Here is a 21,303-nt window from a genome sequence, read left to right as displayed (position 1 = left end):
CAACAACTGCCAGGCAAAGAATCCAAGGGACTGAGACCCGGGAACCAGAGCTATCGCAATAGCACTGGCAGCGCTGCACATCCCAAAAAGAAGTAATTAAAATAAAATGATGCAGGCCCAAACCAAAGGCGGGGATTTGAGCAGGCAGGCAACAAGGAACAGAAGAACAGCCCCAGCCCAAAAGGGAGCTCTAGCTGCTGGGCCGAGCCACTCCCAGAACCAGCAGCATCAACCACGACCATCGTGTCCTCAAAGCAGCAGGAGCCCAGAACATGAGACGACAGATACCAAAATAAGAAAAGCGCCCCTACAAGGGCGGAAGACAATCATAAGGGCTGTGTCTTGGAGACCCCCCACCAAACTAAATGGTGTCCCCAAGGAATTAGCCACGACTCGAGGTGACAGGAGGCACTAGCAGTGACGGCGGTGTGCAGGGAAAAGCGCGGAAGACCAGGCCACAGAGACGTACCACACAAAGCTTCCAACTCCCTGCTATCAGCGGGGAGAGGCTAAGGTTCACTCGCAGCGACGACCGGGAACTGGCTGGTTGTGCTAAATGAGGGCACAGAGCCCGGCGGCTCACTGTTTGTTCGGATTCATTTTAACATGGCCGAAGCAGAGAAACCAAAATGGCGGCTGCAATAGAGCAACAGCTCCAGGGCCTGCCCTAGCTGCCCCGCATACCGGACCAGCCAAGGACCCAGAGAGTGCCCGAAGTCAAAAGCCATGCATAGCAGGACCCGACCTCGCTGCCTATATCCACTACCGGAGAACGCCCGGTCATATTTACAGGAAAAACTCACCAGAACCATCACGCACTTGTAAAAGCAAAGGAGAAAGATCCTCATAAGGTGCAAGCATAATCCCAGCTCCTAAAGCGTTTTTTTTTTTTTTTTTTTTTTTAATAAGAGGCAGGCGTACAGGCTCAAGCGCTGGAATATCATCAGGGACAGGAGGCAGGGAGGGGGCAGGGGAGGGACCTGGCACCACCAGGTGCACCCCGCGCTTGCCAAGTACTGCCATGACCCCCAAGCTCAACTAATCCTGTGGGAACAAGCTAGGAGCAAATCTCAGTTCAGAGAGCTGCACAGGATATGTCCATCCACCTGCTGAGATAGAGAGAACACCGAGGTTAACATGGCTGCACATGTCCACATACAGTAAACCTCTGAAGTTCTATCTCCACCTGCTGGTAGAGGGACATAACAGACTAGTCTCTGGATTGATCTGTGGGACGCTATGGAAAAAAGGTTTGGATGGCTTCCTAAAGGAAAAGTCTATAGACCATTATTAAAATGGACTTGGGGAAAATCCACTGCTTATTTCTAGGATAAGCAGCATAAAATGTATTGTACTTTTTTGGGATCTTGCCAGGTACTTGTGACCTGTATTGGCCACTATTAGAAACAGAATGCTGGGCTTGATGGACCTTCTGTTTGTCCAAGTATGGCAATACTTAAGGAGTTGGGGGGGCAGTTATAATGGGGGGGAGAGTTTAAATGACTAGAGGTGCTCTGTTTGATTACAGTTTGTTTAATCCTACTGGTTTCTATGTTTTACTATGATGATTTATGTGGTGTGCTTTTGTAAGTGCTTGCCTGTATTTTTGCTTGTATATATTTTAGATTCCAAAAAGACCTCTAAAAATTAAAAAAAAAACAAAAAACAAAAGTGACTGGAGCAGTTCATTTCTCTGGATTTTACACTCGTCACTAATGAACTGTGACATCAGTTTTGCAGAAGACCTTTACACACAACTATCTTACAAGTAATATGATCACTTATTTTGTGACTCAAAGCTGCAACAAAAGCTGTTTAGGAATTCACCTGTGTTCATCTTCTCTTCATGCTAAAATATAGCTCATAAGCACAAATGTCATCCTTATGCTAAAACAAGTAGGAGCATAGCTTCTTCCCCTTATCTCTCCTATACTTACTTTTATAATTCCAGTGAATACTGGTGACTTGGATCTCTTGAGTGGGAATGTACTCCTCAATAAATTTCTTCCCTTGTAGTCGGTGCCATAAAGTAGATTTCCCTGTGTTTCTATCCCCCCGGATCACGATTTTCACTGAAAGGAGTGAAAAACAAACAAGATTAAGAATAGGTTAACACATTTTATCATTTGTATTACCTTGCAAAGGCTGCTGCATGAAATCTTTGCATATAACAAAAAGCCAAACTAGCCAATATAAAATTATCTCTCTGGAGGCCCTGTATAACACGGGCAGTATAAATCAACCCATATGGCTTTAACATTACTGCTATTATGGCCTATCAACAGCATTTTTCAAGCAAGGTCAGTTTAAATCCATTATTCTGCCCTGAAAAGTTATCAGGTTTTTATAAAGCAATGAAGTACACAAATCTTAAAATAATTATTTTCAGTGTTTCAGATTCCTCACGATTCTTTTCATTTCAAGGCTATTCTTAAACTGAAAAGATGTGTGTAGTGCAATGGAGAAGATACCTTCAGCAACATTTTAAGCCTAATTTTGTCTAGGTCACAAAAGGGAAACCAAAAATGTGTGAAGTATTTTACAAAAGGTTTGATGAACACAAAGCCTTTTTTAAAAATACCTAGGACAATGTCACATGGGTGGTATGTAGAGCCACTTTACAAAAACACACTTTAAAAAAATAAAATAAAAAAAAGGGTGTGGCATCACTCAGGGCTCTGTACTTAATACTTGCACATATAACATAGAAATAGACAACAGATAAAGACCAGCATTGTCCATCTAGTGTGCCCAGCAAGGTGGCTAGTCTTACCTGCCACTCTATACAGAATGTATAGGTTACCTCCTCTATACATCTGTTTAGGATTACACATGCTGCTTTGTGCGCATTACACCTGTCTATATCTTAAGTGTAAAGGTCAGTTGTTTTGGTTTGATCCCATCCTCTTGTTATATTGGAAATTATCTGTGTTCATACCATGCTTTTTTAAATTCCATCATATTTTTGTTCCCAATACCTCTACCAGGAGGGTGTACCAGGCATTCCCCATCCTTTCTATGTAAAAGTAACATAGTAGATGACGGCAGGAAAAGACCTGCACGGTCCATCCAGTCTGCCCAACAAGATAAACTCATATGTGCTATTTTTTGTGTATACCTTACCTTGATTTGTATCTGCCATTTTCAGGGCACAGTCCGTAGAAGTCTTGCCCAGCACTAGCCCCACCTCCCAACCACCAGCCCCACCTCCCCCCACCGGCTCTGCCACCCAATCTCGGCTAAGTATTTCCTGATGTTACTTTTAAGCGTACCTACTTGCCACTTCATTTCATATCCTCTAGTTCTACAGTTCCCCATTTGTTCATTAATACCTGTCAAGTATTATTTTAAATATCTGTATCATATCACCGCCCCCCCCCCCCCCCCCCACCACCTCTCCTCTACACCAGAGATTCTCAATCCAATCCTCAGGTCACACCCAGCCAGTCTGGTTTTCAGGATACACACAATGATATGCATGAACCACAAGGGGAGCCACTAGGATTACTGCTTAAGGTTTTTGTTTTTTTAACAGAAAGAGTAAGATACTTATGCAATGGCTGACAGGTATTTTTACTATTCTCTGTTTGGCCAGTCACGGAAAATATGTGCCACAGTATGGTATCCAGCAAATTCCTAGCTGGACAATATCCACCCACCAATTATCCTCTGGACAATTGCCATCTAGGTCAGTTACCCCCTGGATAATTCCTCCTTCCCATGTGTCAATTCCCACTAATTCCCCCCACCCTCATCTAATTTTTCAGTGCTCACTTACTCCTTGTTCTGCTCTTCAAGTCTTCCTTCCTCCTTGCAGTTACCAGCTTTTCACTCTCTTCCCTCCCTCCCAGTTATCCCTCCAATGGTTACTGGCACTTCACTCCTCCCATCCGTCTCTATGGTGACTGGCACTTCTATCCCCCCCCCCCCCCCCGACAACTGGTATTGCTCTTACTTCTTCTCATGCTGACACCAATGCTATGTGTTGTGCAAAGCTCATAGCAATAGTGTCAGCGTGAGAAGAAGTAAGAGCAATGACAGTCCCCAGGGGGAGACAGAAGCGCCAGCAGAGGGTGGAACAAGAATATGATGCGGGAAACCAAAGAGGGGGCAGGGAGTGGAAGACAGAAGTGTGGGTCTAGAAGAGGTGTGAAAAATGTCTGTGGTATAGCAAACTCACTGCCATGGGCCTATAACACAGCCTGCAGACTATTAAAATTGAATATTGGGTTCCACTATAAATACTAGATTTAAAAAGAAAACTAGAGATACATCCGATTCAGCCTTACAACTATCTACCCCTCTTCCTTCTTTCTAATAGTTTACCAAGCGACAATACATACCTGTAGCAGGTATTCTCCGAGGACAGAAGGCTTCATATTCTCACATGTGGGTAGACGCCGATCCGCATCATCCGGTCTGACATTTATGCAGAGATCCTGGATACCACATGAAAAGTGTCATAAGTGCCCCTGGCCAAGAACTTTCAACACGCCTTCTGCTGTTTGACCAACTGGCGAAAAGGCTCAGCCTACTCCAGAGGGAGCGTATCGACCAAGTCTGACAACTGTCTCACTGAGTTTCACAGTTAAGAGCTGGTTAATGCTCGTTAAGAGCTGGTATGACTGAATAACTTATAGGTGTCCAGGACTTCACTCCCGAGCATCTGACTGTGAGTAACCTATATATCCTAAATTGGCACCAAAATGAACACAATCAAAATACTTCTGGTAATCTACTCCCTTTCACTGATCCACCTAGCACTATCCATCCCACTCACAGAACATTACTTCATACTGTGACAAGGCTACATCCCCGATGTATAGAGTGAAGCAGCAGAACCATGAACTATATATCCCAGAATGCATTTCCAGTCCTAGCAGTGAGATCCCAGGGGATAGGCAAGCTGGCCATATACCGTCTCTGACCACAAGAGGGAGGGTGAATGAAGGAGCCAGTTCCCGGGACCAGCAATCTGTATATCATGCTGCCCACCTGTAATAGGGAGAGGTGGGCTGAGAAGCAGAAGGAGGATTGGATGGAAGAGGGAATTAATCAGCCTGAGCAGGGGAAGAGAGCAGAACGGAATGGGAGCATGAGAGCTGAGGAAGGCAGCCCCTGAAGGTTTGGAAACCTACATGGTTTTGGGAATTTATTTTGATTTAAACCCTGCTTAAGTAGAGAAGCCTGGTTTTCTTTTGGGGAAACCCTGAGTGGTGGGGGAATTACTAACCTGTTTTGAAACCTGATCATTGTGAGAACCTCTGAAGTTGGAAGGCTTGTTTATGAAGGAGGGCTGCCTGGTGGGAAGAGGGGTTCAGTTCAGGAGGAGAGGAGCAGTGCAGGCTGAAAATCCTTGGGCAAGACAGGTCCCTAAAGAACTGAAGCAGGCTGAAATACCTTGGGTGGAAGGAAGTCCCAAAAGTATTGAACCTCCTGAAAGTAAAGGCTGCTTGGTGATTAACACTGTCTTGAGGGAAAATCCTGCTTGTGGGACAAGTACTATTTGTTTGCTACTGACTGAGACCACAAAAGCAGGGATTTCCAAAGGACTAATGCATTCCCCTCCAGGAAGGGGGCAAAGTCTTTGTGTAATTAGTTGATGTACTAAGCAAGGCAGAACAGCCCTGCCTGAGAAGCAAGTCTCTAATCTGGAGTGAAGTTTTGTTTATGAATCTGGAAAATAAAGGAAAGTTTTTGAAGTATTTCCTGGTGGCAGTTTTGTAAAGTTCTGGCTATTCATGGGAGGCATCTTCCTCCCCCCCATACTGGAGCAGCGGGCCCGTTTACAATGGCACTATCTCAGATGGGACCTAAACTGTGATCCACACGGATAAGAGGGGACAGAGGACCCTGGTGGGCCTTTACTACTGCGCAGACCAGCAGGCACCTCAGGTAAGCTGTACCTAGGAGGACCAAGGCTGTACAAGGAGCAGGGTAAGGGAAGAGAAACCAAAGGGTGGAGAACCCAGGCAGAGTAAAAGGGGACCCGCTTAAAAGATAGCGCACTTGGGTCGTGTGTGTTTGCTTCACAGGATCTTCCTCACTGCCAAGGAGAAGCAGCAAGAGAGCTCGCAGCACGTCTTACATCAATTTGGGAAAGCATCCAAGGAACAATAAGGGCCCCTCCTAAAAGCCCTACGGACCCAGATGCAAGCCATGGAGGTTCCTGAAGCCCATCGAGGGGGCCAACACTGATAAGGCGCATTACTCGCCTACCCAGGTAAAGGGTACCTAGGGGGGAGGCGAGGGTGGATCCAAGAAGCTAAGAAATAGAGCAAGGGTAGGACCAGGGAAACAGACAGTCCACACTTGGAGTCTTCTCTTGTGTTGCAGGCTATATCCCAGCAGACGGTGCAGGAGGACGTCGGAGCCATGGGAAGGCCGAGATGGGTCAGACCGGAGAGGAAAGTCCAGAGGCCCGAGGAGCCGGAGCCCAAGTCGCCAGCAGAAGAAATGGACATGGCAAAGTTGGACACCATGATCCAGGTTCTGGGACTTGGAGAGGGATTTGTTTAGAGACTGTTGGGACTATGTTTAAAGCCTGAAGGGGTATCTTGGGAAGACAGGACCCCGAGGAGAAGGAAGAAGGTTGAGCCAGTGTGTTACCAATGTGGGGAAATAGGCCATGTTGGAGAGTGGTGTCTGGCAGTAATCAGTTCAGAGGATGAACTGGGAGACTGGGAGGATATAGGTAATCCTACAGTCAGTTGGGGGGGGGGGGGGGTTAAGTGACATGGCAGGCGAGAGGAAGCCCAAAGGCCATGGGTCTGGAGGTGACCCATTCCTCAGGGGCAGGCTTCATGGTTAGGCCGGGTACCCAAGGGGAAAGGGGTGGCTGCAGGGAAGAGGGTCAAGAGGAACCCGCTGCAGGGAAAGCACCCAATGTCCCAGGGAGAGGGGAGGCCACAAACCTGAACAGTGCCAAGAGGGAGGAGGGGTGCCTGGACGAGAAAGGAAAACCCCAGCTGCAGGATAGTGGTGGTCCTGGTAAGAAGGGTAAACCCTCTAGGAAAGGGGGGGTAGGCCCGGGTGAGAACTTCCCAGGTGACAGGATAAAAAGTAGTCCTGATTGTGTAGGGGAAGTCAATGTACTGTGAGCAGTGGGGTGAGACAGCTGAAGAAAAAATAGGCTGCCCATGCTACGGGGAGGAACTGGCAGTATTTCCATGTGGTAGGGAACCAGGGAGAGTTGCCCCAAGGGAGAAATACTGGGAAACCCAGGGAATAGAAGGTAGTAAGTCAATCACCCTGGAAAGGGGATTAAAGGAATCTCCCAACGATAACCCTGAGTTTGGTAGAAAGCTCCAGGAGGAAGCCCATCAAGAGAATGAGAACCCGCTGTTAAAATCCCTTAAAGAGAGTATCTGGCAGGTAGAATGGGAGCTACAGGCCCTATGTAAACCAGGGAAACTCCGTAAGTACCCTGAGCAACGTCTGAGGGAGGTTCTGGAACTTAATAAGGGACTGATGGTAATTTTAGTGGGCAATATACAGCAGCAGGAGGAGTCCCATAAGGTATTGGAGACTAGTCTGAGCGAGACTGAACAGAAATGGGTCCTATTCGAGTCAGCATGTAAGAAAGAAATGGCTGCTTCAGTGCAGGCCTTAGAGGCCAAACAGGCAGAGTCCCTTAAGCAGAAGGAAGGCTGTGAGGCACTGCTAGCCACGGTTAGGGCTGAGCTGCTCACAGAATGTAAGCTAAGGGAAGCAGAGGTTGTCCATCTTACAGCCACCCTGAAAGAGACCCAAGCCTTAAATGAGACCCGAGTAGCTAAGCTGCAGTCCACACATGAGCAAGAGATAAGGGACCTCACAGACAAGTTGCAACTGGACCAGGAGCAGAGAGTAAACCTAGTTAAAGCTGAATTCCGGAATGCTCGCCTAGAATGGCAAAAAAAGCAGGAGGCCCTAAGGGAAAGTATAAGGGAACAGCAAGCCTTGATTCTACTCCAGAAGCAAAGGGCACCTCTGTAAAGGCAGAAGTAGAAGAAGCCAAGCAGGAGGTGAAGCAGAGGGAAATGGAGTTGGCTAAGAGGCAGGAGAGTGTTAAGGAGATGGGTAAACTACAGCAAACAGCTATAGGAGAGCTGAGGGGGATCTTAACCCAGGTAAAGGCTGGACTGGGAGAATTGAAGGGCCAACAGGAAAGCGCAGCAGGGACATACTGAAGCGGTGGCTCAGTTAACTGTGGCATTGCAGTAGACCCAAGCTGAGGCCAGGGGCCTGAATGAGCTTAATAGGGAGAAGGTAATCCAGATAGAAGACCTGCACAAGGGATACACCCAAAGGATAGAGGGGTTATTGGTGGAGATGCAGGCAGCCCAAGAAAGGGTAGGGTACCTTAGTCAGAGGAACCTTGAGTTGGAAACTCAGATAAAGGAGTTGCAACGGGTTCAAGCACAGGGGGCAGCTGAGTGGGCTGTTGAGAGGCTGCAGGCCAAGGAAACCACAGAAAGGGCAGAAAGCTGCAGGGTGGCCCTGGAGGAGAGGTGCAGAGTGTTGACCCTCGCAGTGGATGTCCTCTTCCAGGATGGGCAGAGGAGATTAAGGGAGGTTCAGGAAGCAAAATCCTGCATTTTAGACCTCCAGCAAAAGCTCGAGGGAAAGAAGGACCCCGGAGGGGTCAAAGTAAGTAAACTCCTATCCCTGAGTAATGATCAGGATAGGGAGAATCAGAAGGGCCCTGTTAAAACCACAGGGAGAGGTGGTGTAAGGGTTAAAAGATGTGAGACACCCCAGAAGGGCAAGCAGAGAAGGGAAAAGGCTGCCCAAGGGAGGGGAAAACCCGGACCCCAGAAGAAAGGGGGGATCCTAGGTCCCACCTACTGCACTGAAGAGTTGGGTAAGAGAAGAGTTCCCGGAGGGGGGACACCGGCTCAGGAAGGGTGCCAGGGGGGATGCTAGATCACCCAGAGGTTGGGGGGAGACCTGTTCCAAAAGGGGTTTTCTGGGACCAAAGGAGAGGGATAGGAGGCCCTTAAGAGTCTCAGGGAAAAGGAGACTGAGGACCCTACACCCACCCCACAAATACCCATTGGGGCCTAGTAGGCGGAAAAGTGCAGCCCCGGGTGGTAGAAAGGGGAAGAGAGCGACTAGAAGTTCCCCTGATGTGCTAAGGACACCAGGCCTTAGGAAAGTACACCAGAAACTGAAAGTGGAAAAGGGGGTGTACCCATGGGTCAGGAAAATGGGCGAAGAAATTAGACGCCGCGGCCTAGGAAGGCGTAAAAAGAAAGGACGGAGGATCCTGGGGTTTCCAGGGGGTTCAGTCTAGAATTGCGAATCCCTGGGAAGGTCCCAAAGGGACTCGCAATTTCTTGAGGGAGGGGGTGTGTGACAAGGCTACATCCCCGATGCATAGAGTGAAGCAGCAGAACAATGAACTACATATCCCAGAATGCATTTCCAGTCCTAGCAGTGAGATCCCAGGGGATAGGCAAGCTGGCCATATACCGTCTCTGACCACAAGAGGGAGGGTGAATGAAGGAGCCAGTTCCCGGGACCAGCAATCTGTATATCATGCTGCCCACCTGTAATAGGGAGAGGTGGGCTGAGAAGCAGAAGGAGGATTGGATGGAAGAGGGAATTAATCAGCCTGAGCAGGGGAAGAGAGCAGAACGGAATGGGAGCTTGAAAGCTGAGGAAGGCAGCCCCTGAAGGTTTGGAAACCTACATGGTTTTGGGAATTTATTTTGATTTAAACCCTGCTTAAGTAGAGAAGCCTGGTTTTCTTTTGGGGAAACCCTGAGTGGTGGGGGAATTACTAACCTGTTTTGAAACCTGATCATTGTGAGAACCTCTGAAGTTGGAAGGCTTGTTTATGAAGGAGAGCTGCCTGGTGGGAAGAGGGGTTCAGTTCAGGAGGAGAGGAGCAGTGCAGGCTGAAAATCCTTGGGCAAGACAGGTCCCTAAAGAACTGAAGCAGGCTGAAATACCTTGGGTGGAAGGAAGTCCCAAAAGTATTGAACCTCCTGAAAGTAAAGGCTGCTTGGTGATTAACACTGTCTTGAGGGGAAATCCTGCTTGTGGGACAAGTACTATTTGTTTGCTACTGACTGAGACCACAAAGGACTAATGCATTCCCCTCCAGGAAGGGGGCAAAGTCTTTGTGTAATTGTGTAACAGCCCTGCCTGAGAAGCAAGTCTCTAATCTGGAGTGAAGTTTTGTTTATGAATCTGGAAAATAAAGGAAAGTTTTTGAAGTATTTCCTGGTGGCAGTTTTGTGAAGTTCTGGGTATTTATGGGAGGCAGCTTCCTCCCCCCATACTGGAGCAGCGGGCCCGTTTACAATACCCACCCTATAAAATCACCAAAGACTGATCAAACATTACACACTCCACCAAACTGACTCTCATCACACTAAAGGAAAACTATCTAAACATGGACATCACCAACAAAACGAGAGGAAAGACCACAACAGACACACATCACCCAAGGAACGACAACTAACAAAAATCCACATAACACCAAACCTAGAAGCCTCATACAGAAACATCCAGGTAGGCTACATCAATCTATTACAAAAAGACTCCAGTATGCTATTAATATCAAAAAGCTTTTTATTGCACTATCGTGTCACTATAAAACATCTGACACTTCTACTTAACTAAAACACACATTCATTCCATACATTCACTACCTGTGCCTGAATATCAAATACAAAAAGTATACCCGCCTGGTCAACCCATAGTATCCACACAGGATACGGTATTGGAGCCATTATCCAAGTATATGGATATGTTGCTTAATCCCCTGGTAAAACAGGCGGAGTCTTATATTAGGGATTCCATGCACTATATACAGTTATTGGAGGATATGGAGCCCCAGATAGGGGATGACTTTTACATGGTGGGCCTGGATGTAACTGCACTCTATACCAACATTCATCAGAATGAGGCCATACAATTGGCCTGTGACTATTTCGTTGAAATGCACATACCTGATTCTAAAACTGAAGTGTTAAAACAGCTGATGACTTTTGTCATATGTCACAATTATTTTGAGTTTGATGACTGTTTTTATACGCAGGTTCAAGGGGTAGCAATGGGGGCGACGGTAGCGCCCTCATTGGCTTGCCTTTACATGACCCAGTTTGAAAGGAAATATGTGTATAATTCACCCTGGTACAGTAAAGTGGTCATGTGGAAGAGATACATCGACGATGTTATTTTATTCTGGCGGGGCCCAGTGGGCGAGTTGCGGATCTTCATAGAGAGCAATCCTTTTGCCTCCCTATATGTGGTCATGTGCTGCCGGAAACTCCTCAGTATGTCGATATCAAAGCTCCATCCGCAGGACTCAGCACTTAGAGAATTACACCCACAAAGGGACACACTGCCTAGCTCACCACCGCCGAAACGGGGGAGGGGAATTAACCCAGCTCATCCCCACACGTGGGGGAGGGGAATCCGTCCAGCTCATCCCCGCGGAGCGGGGGAGGGACACCACCCCGCCGATGCGGGGGGATCTGGCTTATCCTGCAACCGCAACCGCGGGAGGAGCTGACTGACCCTAACACCGCCGAAGCGGGAGGGATACAAAGCTGCCCTACAGCCGCACGAAGCGGAAGGGAGCGCCGGCAGAATTTAGGTCTCAATCCAGCCCCGTAAAATGGAGGGGAGAGGAATGCAGCAGCTCATTGTAACACAAAATCGTCTCAACTTCTGAAGAATCCAACTGAAAAAACTTGAACACGAAGTCCTCCTGAACAGGAACTGAAGACTAAACTTGAACCTGAAATGCAACCAGAATAAAAACAGTACAGATATCTGGGAGGGGCTATGGATTGATCAGCTATGATTAATGGAAAGAAAATTATCAGGTATGATACATAATTTTACCTTCCATATCATCATGCTGATCAATCCATAGACTGGTGGGATGTACCGAAGCAGTACTCACCCAGGGCGGGACATAGAAATCCCTGACCGCAACACTGAAGCTCCAAACCGGGCCTCCGCCCGAGCAGCCACAGTCAAGCAGTAATGCCTGGAGAAGGTATGAGCCGATGCCCAAGTTGCCGCCTTGCAAATCTCTTCCAAGGAGACGGACCCGGCCTCTGCCATCGAGGCCGCCTGAGCTCTAGTGGAGTGAGCCTTCAGCCGGATAGGCGGCACCTTCCCCGCGGCCACATAAGCCGCTGCAATGGCTTCCTTGACCCATCTTGCCACTGTAGGCTTAGCAGCCTGCAGACCCTTACGAGGACCTGCAAACAGGACAAACAGATGATCCAACTTCCGGAAATCATTGGTCACTTCCAAGTATCTGATGATGACTCGTCTCACATCTAGATATTTGAGAGCAGAGTACTCCTTTGGGTAGTCCTCCCTACGAAAGGATGGGAGACAGAGCTGCTGATTCACATGGAAGCGAGAAACAATCTTGGGCAGAAAGGAAGGCATGGGCCAGGGTGGAAACACATAGAGAAGCTCCTGTGTCGGCCACTGTTGGAGGAGAGCATCTACTCCCAGAGATCGAGGGTCCCGTCCTCTGCTGAAAAAGCGCGGCACTTGGCAATTGGCCGATGACGCCATCAGATCGAGGCTTGGCTGGCCCCAGCGCTTCGTGATTTCCAAGAACGCCTGAGCCGATAACTGCCACTCTCCGGGATCCAAGGTATGGCGACTGAGAAAGTCCGCCTTGACATTCATGACATTCATGACTCCGGCAATGTGGGCCGCCGACAGCTGTTCCAGGTTCGCTTCCACCCACTGGCATAGATTCATGGACTCCTTGGCTAGAGGAGCGCTCTTGGTACCTCCCTGGCGATTGACATAGGCCACAGCCGTGGCATTGCCCGACAGGACCCGTACTGGCTTCAACACCAGTACCAGGAGAAACTCCAAAAGCGCCAACCGAAATGCTCTGAGTTCCAGGAGGTTGAGCCCCTGCGCTGTCCTTCTCAAGCAGTGGGCTCCCCAGCCCGTCAAAGAGGCGTCCGTCGTGACGACAACCCACTCCGGGATCAAAAGAGGCATCCCTGCGGACAACTTGTCTGTCCTCAGCCACCAGCTCAGCGCCTTGCGCACCGCTAGGTCCAAGGGAAGGCGCACAGCGTAATCCTCCGACACTGGAGTCCAGCGCTGCAGCAGAAAGAGTTGTAGTGGTCTCATATGAGCCCTGGCCCAGGGCACTACTTCCAGGGCAGGGGAGAAAGAAAAAAAAATCGCATACAAGAGAGCCTTTCTAGGGCCCGTTTCATTGTTGAGGAAACAGGCTGGGTTCCACTAGTTCTTTATAAACTAAAAGACATTTTTATATTAGGCTAATATCCTTAATACTGTTGCAGGTTTTATTGAAAAACTCAAAAATGCTAAGATAGAATCAGAAGTCCAGCAGCGAGAGGGGTGCTATCCAATCTGTTGCGTTGAGTATCACATGTATGATTATCTCCCAGTTGGTGAGATGTCGTATGTGTGTGCCCGATGCAAAGAGCTCCTCTCTCAGAGAATGGGTCCGTTCTCTTGAGGCTAGAGTAGCAGACTTGGTGGAGCTGAGGGAGACAGAGAGGTACATAGAGGAGGCCTACAGGGATGTTGTAGAGAAGTCCCACCTCCAGTCTGGTAGCCCCTGTGCTACCTTGGAGGAGGGAGGTCTCCTAGATGGAGAGCATCACCCTGGTGAAGTAGGAAGTACTCCTGTAGCCAGGACCTGCCCACCAGGGGATGTACTATCCTCTCGAACCGAGGATATGTCTCCAAGTGCTGCCAAGGAGGGAAGGGTTAAGACAGCTGTTGTAGTTGGTGATTCGATCATTAGGCATATAGTTAGCTGGATGGCTGGTGGACATGAGGATCGCCTGGTGACTTGCCTGCCTGGTGCGAAGGAGGCGGACCTCGCGCATCACCTAGATAGGATTTTAGATAGTGCTGGGGAAGAGCCGGCTGTCTTGGTACATGTGGGTACCAACGACATAGGAAAATGTGGGAGAGAGGTTCTGGAAGTCAAATTTAGGCTCTTAGGTAGAAAGCTCAGATCCAGAACCTCTAGGGTAGCATCTTCTGAAGTGCTACCCATTCCAAGCGCAGGGCCAAAGAGACAGGCAGAGCTCCGGAGTCTCAATGTGTGGATGAGATGATGGTGAAGGGAGGAGGGTTTTAGATATGTTAGGAACTGGGCAACATTCTGGGGAAGGGGAAGCCTATTCCGAAAGGATGGGCTCCACCTTAATCAGGGTGGGACCAGGCTGCTGGCATCGGCATTTAAAAAAGAGATAGAGCAGCTTTTAAACTAGAAACTGGGGGAAGGCCAACAATCGCTCAAAAGCACATGGTGCGGGATAAGGTATCTTTCAAAGATATCACCAAAACAGGGAAGATAGGGTATCCTGATAGTGAGGTTGCAAAAGAGACCGTAGTAGATCAGGTGTCCTTAAGTAAAAATCAGACAAAAGATTGCAAATTAATACTGTCAAGTACTCAGCATGATGTAAATAGTAATAACAAACATAGCTTGAAATGTCTATATGTGAATGCCAGAAGCCTAAGAAATAAGATGGAAGAGTTAGAATATATTGCACTAAATGAAAAATTACATATAATAGGCATCACTGAGACCTGGCGGATGGAGGATAACCAGTGGAACACTGTCATACTGGGGTACAAATTACCGTATTTTTCGGACTATAAGACGCACTTTTTCCCCCCAAATTTGGGAGGAAAATGGGGGGTGCGTCTTATAGTCCGAAGGTAGCGAGGTCCGATTTCGGGATCGCCCTCCCCCTGAGTTCGGGATCGCCCTCCCCCCCGAGTTCGGGATCGCCCTCCCCTACTCACGTCACGCGATGTTCCCTGGTGGTCTAGTGACGTCGGGGCAGGAAAGAGCCCCCTCTTTCCTGCCCAGCACGCTGCTCTCCGTCCTCCTGTATGCTGCCTGACGGTCTCGGCGAGATTCAAAATGGCCGCCGAGAATTGAAGTCTCGGCGGCCATTTTGAATCTCGCCGAGACCGTCAGGCAACATACAGGAGGACGGAGAGCAGCGCGCTGGGCAGGAAAGAGGGGGCTCTTTCCTGCCCCGACGTCACTAGACCACCAGAGAACATCGCGTGATGTGAGTAGGGGAGGGCGATCCCGAACTCGGACAAGACGCACCGGAGCACCTAGGTTTTAGAGGAGGGAAAAAGGAAATTTTTTTTTTCCTATTTCCCTCCTCTAAAACCTAGGTGCGTCTTATGGTCCGGTGCGTCTTATAGTCCGAAAAATACGGTATATCATAGTGATAGGGTGGATCGAATTGGTGGAGGAGTAGCACTGTATGTTAAGGAGGACCTTGAATCAAATAGATTGAAAAATTCTACAAGAAACAGAACACATCTTGGAATCCCTATGGATTAAAATTCAATGTTTAAAGGGAAAAAGGATAGTGATAGGAGTGCACTACTGTCCCCCTAGCCAGGATGAACAGACGGATGTAGAAATGTTAAAGGAAATTAGGGACGCTAACAAACTGGGCAACACAATAATAATGGGTGATTTCAATTATCTAATCACACAACAAATTCTACTGAAAATTCCGTGTATTGAAGGTGTTCTGTTCCATACAAACATGAAAATGTGGAGAAAAAAAAGACTTCAGAAACCATAGAGAAATCTCTTACAGAAAAAAACTTTTTCAAATGTTCAGAGAAACTCGTCTTCAATCACTAGTCTTCACAAAAAAAACTCCACTCTTCTTTCATGAAGTGCTTGTACAAACACCTTTTACAATACACTAGGATAGAGGCAATATTTCAATCACATATGTCCGGCGAACAAACTCTCATTTATAACTTAGCTTCAATGATGATGATGCCACTGGTCCACAACGCTCTTCACAATCCTCGATGACCATAAAGCCCAATTACCCCAATATTGACTGGGTAAATATAACATCAGGGCATGCTAGGGAGGTAAAATCCCTTCACAAAATCAAGGACTGCTTTATGGAGTAGCTGGTACTGGAGCCAACAAGAGAAGGAAAAATTCTAGACCTAGTCCTTAGTGGAGCACATGATCTGGTGCGGGAGGTAATGGTGCTGGGGCCGCTTGATAACAGTGATCATAATATGATCAGATTTGATATTAGCTTTGGAGTAAGTATATGCAGGAATTCCAATACGTTAGTGTTTAACTTTAAAAAAGGAGACTATGATAAAATGAGAACAGTGAAAAAAATAAACTTAGAGGAGCGGCTTCAAGGGTCAAAAATTTACATCAGACGTGGATGATGTTCACAAATACCATCCTGGAAGCCCAGGCCATATATATATTCCGCGTATTAAAAAAGGAGGGCGGAAGACCAAATGATAGCTGGCATGGTTAAAAAGTGAGGTGGAGGAAGCTATTAGAGCTAAGAGAAAATCCTTCAGAAAATGGAAGACGGAACCGACCGAAAACAATAAGAAACAGCATAAGGAATGGCAAGTCAAATGCAAAGCACTGATAAGGCAAAGAAGGACTTAGAAAAAAAGATTGCGTTGGAGGCAAAAACACATAGCAAAAAATTTTTTTATGTATATTAAAAGCAGGAAGCCGGCAAAAGAATCGGTTGGACCACTAGATGACCGAGGTAAAAGGGGCAATCAGGGAAGACAAAGCCGTAGAGAGATTAAATGAATTCTTTGCTTCCGTCTTCACTGAGGAAGATTTGGGAGAGATACCGGTGCCAGAAATGGTATTCAAAGCTGAATTAAATCTCTATAAACCTGGACTAATTTCAAAGAGTAGCAAATCTCCTGGACCGGATGGTATACATCCCAGAGTACTGATAGAATTGAAAAATGAACTGGCGGAACTATTGTTAGTAATATGTCATTTATCTTTAAAATCGAGCGTGGTAGGAGGATCCAAGATGGCGTCGAGGGAGGATGTGCGTTAGTTGAGTTCCCGTTTTACACCAGAATACCTGAAATAGGCACGCTCCCCAGAGAATGGGGAAGAGAAAAGGCAAAGCCGTGGTGTTGTCCTCCTCGAACACGGCTGGGGTTCCCAACACTACTCAGCCTACTTTGGAGAGATTCGGGGTCATAACGTCGGGGATATCGGTTCCTGCTTCGGGGAACAGCAAGGCTTTATCGCCGAATCTCAGTGGAGAGGGAGTGACTGAGTCCCCCTGCTGGCACGACCCCTCCAAGACCCGGAAACAGTAATGCTTCGCTATGGAGGTCGTCAGTGGAAACGCCCGAAGTGGGTTAGGATTTTCACGCGACCCGAGGAGGTCCTGGAGCAGCATCGACTCCAGATAATAAACCAACTGGGGGATTGGAGAGTGAGCTCTTCCCCCCCCCCCCTCCCCCCCGAAGATATCTGGAGCAGTTTCTGTGGAGAAATTGGATCTGGTAAAGCCAATAATGTCACAATGGACGTACTATGGGAAGTGCTGCAGAGTGTGAATAACTCTCTTCTTCAGATGTTTAAAATTTTTCAGGAATAAACATGTGAGTTAAAGAATTTATATTAATACTTATCTAATAAAGTGGAAGTCCAAGATATAAAAATAGAGACTTTGACTTTGAAATGGTTTCTCTACGAAAATCAGTTAATTTGGTAATGGACAGCCATGTTTCTTGTAAAAATTGGAATTTCTGGAGAACCAATTAAGGAAAAATAACTTGAGAATGATACATTTTCCTATAACATCCTATATATCAGCTACTGAACTGTTGATGAAATATTTCTCTGATATTTTGCAAATACCTTCTGATAGCCACCCTCTGGTGTCTAAAGTTATTTATATTTCCCTTAAAATTTTCTTTATCAGAGAAAAGAGATGTGAACTTAACTGACATTTTGGAAAATTCAGAAATTACAGTTAGAGTTATATTATTAGTGACTTTGGCCTTTGATTTAGATAGGAACAATGTTTTGAAATTGTATTTCCGACACATGGCTGATAGTTTTTTGGGTTCAAAGATGAATATATTTCCTGACATATCAAGGGAATCGCAGACTAGGAGGCGTGAATTCTTGGCTTTTAAGCCAGGAATCATTGCCCTAGGTGGGACCTTCCTAGTGCGATTCCCTTGTAAGTGTTTTATTTCCTTATTACTTATTTGTTGAACCTAAGAAATTACAAGCGTTTGTGGAGTTGAAAGCACAGATGAAGAACCCTCTGCAGCAACTTCCTTTAGTTACCACTGTACCGGCTGCAATTACCGATTAACCTTCCTCCCTCAGAAAATGTGAATTGTAAGATTAGCCATTTTGAGTTTTTCTTATTTTCTTTGAGATTGTTTTCCTGATCTTGGATCTCCCAATTGTGGGCAATTATATAATACTAGTAAAAAAGGCCCGTTTCCAAAACAAATGAAACGGGCGCTAGCATGTGGTTTTGTTAACGTTTTTTTTCTGTTTGATATAAAGGGATGTAACTGTTTTTGAAAATGGTTTTTTTTTAAAGTTGTATTTTAATTCTTGACAACATTTTGGGGGGGGGGGGGGGGGGGGTCGGTTTTTGTTGAAAGGGGTTCCGGTTGTGTGGCAGCTTTTTTCCACCCACAGTGAAAGAAATCGTAGGCAGGTGAGGAGTAGGGAAACACGCTCCGCGTGTTTCCCTACTGTTTTCTGTGCTTCGGTCGCTGATTTGTACTGGCTGTACTGGCTGGCTCACGGGTAAGCCTACCAGTTGGGCGGTAAGTTTCAGATGGTGAGGGGCTGTTTTTAGATCTACAAATTTTCACACATACCCCTACCTTGCGGTGGTCGTCTGCTTTCGTTCGTGCTCAGATAATCAGCCGTTCGGTTCTCCTCTTTTCTCTTTGTTTTTGTGATAATTAGTTGCTGCTGGTAGTGACTGCTCCTCCCTTCTTACCTTGTTGTTCTCTCTGATTGGTCCTTGTAACGTCGCATTTCGTTGCTTGGTTACGTTGGGGCAGAGACGTGGCTGGGAGTGACGTCAGATGGCTTCAAGGCTTCAAGGCTTCAAGGCTTCAGGCTTCAGGCTTCAAGGCTTCAGGCTTCCGGCTTCAAGCTTCCGGCTTCACAGAACGTTGTCCTCAGAACTCAGGCTTCCGGCTTCAAGCTTCCGACTTCACAGAACGTTGTCTTCAGAACGTTCACGGTGCGTTTTATTATATTAGATATATTGATGAGAGAAAATGTTTTCTTTTTCCTTTATATTCATTTCTGTTTTTCCTTACATTTATGTGATAAATGTGAATGTAATTAAGTAAAAGGATAAATAAAAAAAATTTAAAAATCAAGCGTGGTACCGGAAGATTGGAGGGTGGCCAACGTAACGACGATTTTTAAAAAAGGTTCCAGAGGAGATCCGGGAATTTATAGACCGGTGAGCCTGACGTCAGTGAAGGGCAAAATGGTACAGACTATTATAAAGAACAAAATTACAGAGTATATTCAAAAGCATGGATTAATGAGACAAAGCCAACATGGATTTAGTGAAGGGAAATCTTGCCTCACCAATCTATTACATTTCTTTGAAGGGGTGAACAAACATGTGGATAAAGGTGAGCCGGCTGATATTGTGTGAGCCGGCGTTTGACAAAGTACCTCATGAAAAACTCCAGAGTAAATTGGAAAGTCATGGGATAGGATTAAAAACTGGTTAAAAGAAAACAGAGAGTAGGGTTAAATGGTCAGTATTCTCAATGGAGAAGGTAAAATTAGGTCTTACCTGATCATTTTCTTTCCTTTAGTCGCAGTAGATGAATCCAGGAACTGGTGGGTTGTATCCGCGTACCAGCAGGTGGAAACAGAGAACACTGAAGAACAAGCAGTGACCCTGGACGTCCAGCTCCTTGGCACTTCAGTATCGGTCGCATCCCAAAGCAGACGAAAAGGAGAAAAGAACACCCTCCTCACAACAATTTTTTTTTATTTGTTACATTTGTACCCCACGCTTTCCCACTCATGGCAGGATCAATGCGGCTTACATGGGGCAATGGAGGGTTAAGTGACTTGCCCAGAGTCACCAGGAGCTGCCTATGCCTGAAGTGGGAATCAAACTCAGTTCCTCAGGACCAGAGTCCACCACCCTAACCACTAGGCCACTCCTCCACAATGTGGCAACAGCCGAACATACAACATCAAACTTGAGAAAAACACAGTTCAAAAAGTTCAAACTGAAACATGAAATACACTGTCTTCTGACTGTAGAATTCTTCTTTCACTGTCTAACAGTCTGTTAAATCTCAGAAATCAAGGCACGGAATCAGAAAACAACAAAGGGACGGGATCCCGGATTCATCTGCTGAGACCAAAGGAAAGAAAATTATCAGGTAAGACTTAATTTTACCTTCCTTAGCATCAGCAGCAGATGAATCCAGGAACTGGTGGGATGTATCAAAGCAATCCATCACCCCAAACCGAGCATCTCCCCTCGCTGCCACATCAAACAGGTAGTGTTTAACAAAGGAATGGCAAGAGGCCCAAGTAGCTGCACGGCAAATGTCATCCTCGGAAAGTACGCCCATTTCTGCCCAAGAAGCAGCCTGCGCTCGAGTCTAACGTGCACGCTAAGCATCCGGAAGAACAGAACCCGTCACCAAATAAGCTGAAGCAATAACCTCCTTAAGCCAGCGCGCAATCGTCACCTTGGACGCCGCATAACCCCATATCAGATCAGAGAAAAGTACAAACAGATAGTCCGAGCAACGGAATTCATTAGTTATCTGCAGATACCAGAGCAGAGAAAGACGAACATCCAAGAGACACAGAAGAACAAAGTTGGCTAGAAAATCCGCTTTCCGAAAGGAGGGAAGAAAAAAGGCTGATTCAAATGAAAGGCAGACATCACCTTGGGTAAAAAGGAAGGAACCGTCCTCAAACTAACACCAAATTCCGAAAACTGTAGAAAGGGCTTGTGACACAACAGGGCCTGCAATTCCGAAAATCTGCGCACCAAGGAAATAGCCACCAAAAACACAATCTTCAAAGTGAGATCTTTATCTGAACGCAAAAGTTCAAAAGGCGGGCCTTGTAAACCACTAAGCACCAAATTCAACTTCCAAGAAGGACACGGATGGCGAAGGTAAAGAGAACCTTTCAAAAAACGTGCTATGTCCAAATGAGCTGCAAGGAAAGAGCCTGCAACAAGCCCACAGAAACAGGCGAGAGCCGCGACTTACACCTGAAGAGAGTTATAAGACACCCCTTCTGAAGACCGACCTACAAAAAAGCTAAAATCTGGGAAACAAAAGCTTTGAAGGTAGACCAACGCTCAGCACACCACACCTTGGCATAAGTCGAAGTTGTGGAACGTTTTCTAGCGCGAAGCAAAGTGGTGATCATTGAATCCTCATAGCCTTTCTTCCTCAGTCTCACCCTCTTAAAAGCCAAGCCGTTAGACCAAAGCGGGAGGCGTC

The 21,303-nt window shown here is 46.7% G+C and overlaps 1 protein-coding gene across 1 annotated transcript in view; it reads right to left on the bottom strand.

The window, feature by feature from the left end:
- The window catches only part of RABL6 (RAB, member RAS oncogene family like 6), a 412,427-nt gene that overhangs the window by 379,108 nt on the left and 12,016 nt on the right, over positions 1-21,303 (bottom strand). Inside the window, exon 2 of the mRNA XM_030206942.1 lies at positions 1,938-2,072. Within this exon, the coding sequence (XP_030062802.1) occupies positions 1,938-2,072 (135 nt within the window). The remainder of the gene's footprint in view (positions 1-1,937; positions 2,073-21,303) is intronic.

This window comes from Microcaecilia unicolor, chromosome 6 (genome assembly GCF_901765095.1).
Source record: "Microcaecilia unicolor chromosome 6, aMicUni1.1, whole genome shotgun sequence".
Taxonomy (NCBI): domain Eukaryota; kingdom Metazoa; phylum Chordata; class Amphibia; order Gymnophiona; family Siphonopidae; genus Microcaecilia; species Microcaecilia unicolor.
Note: the sequence above shows the minus strand (reverse complement) of the source record. Positions and strands in the feature narration are given on the sequence as shown.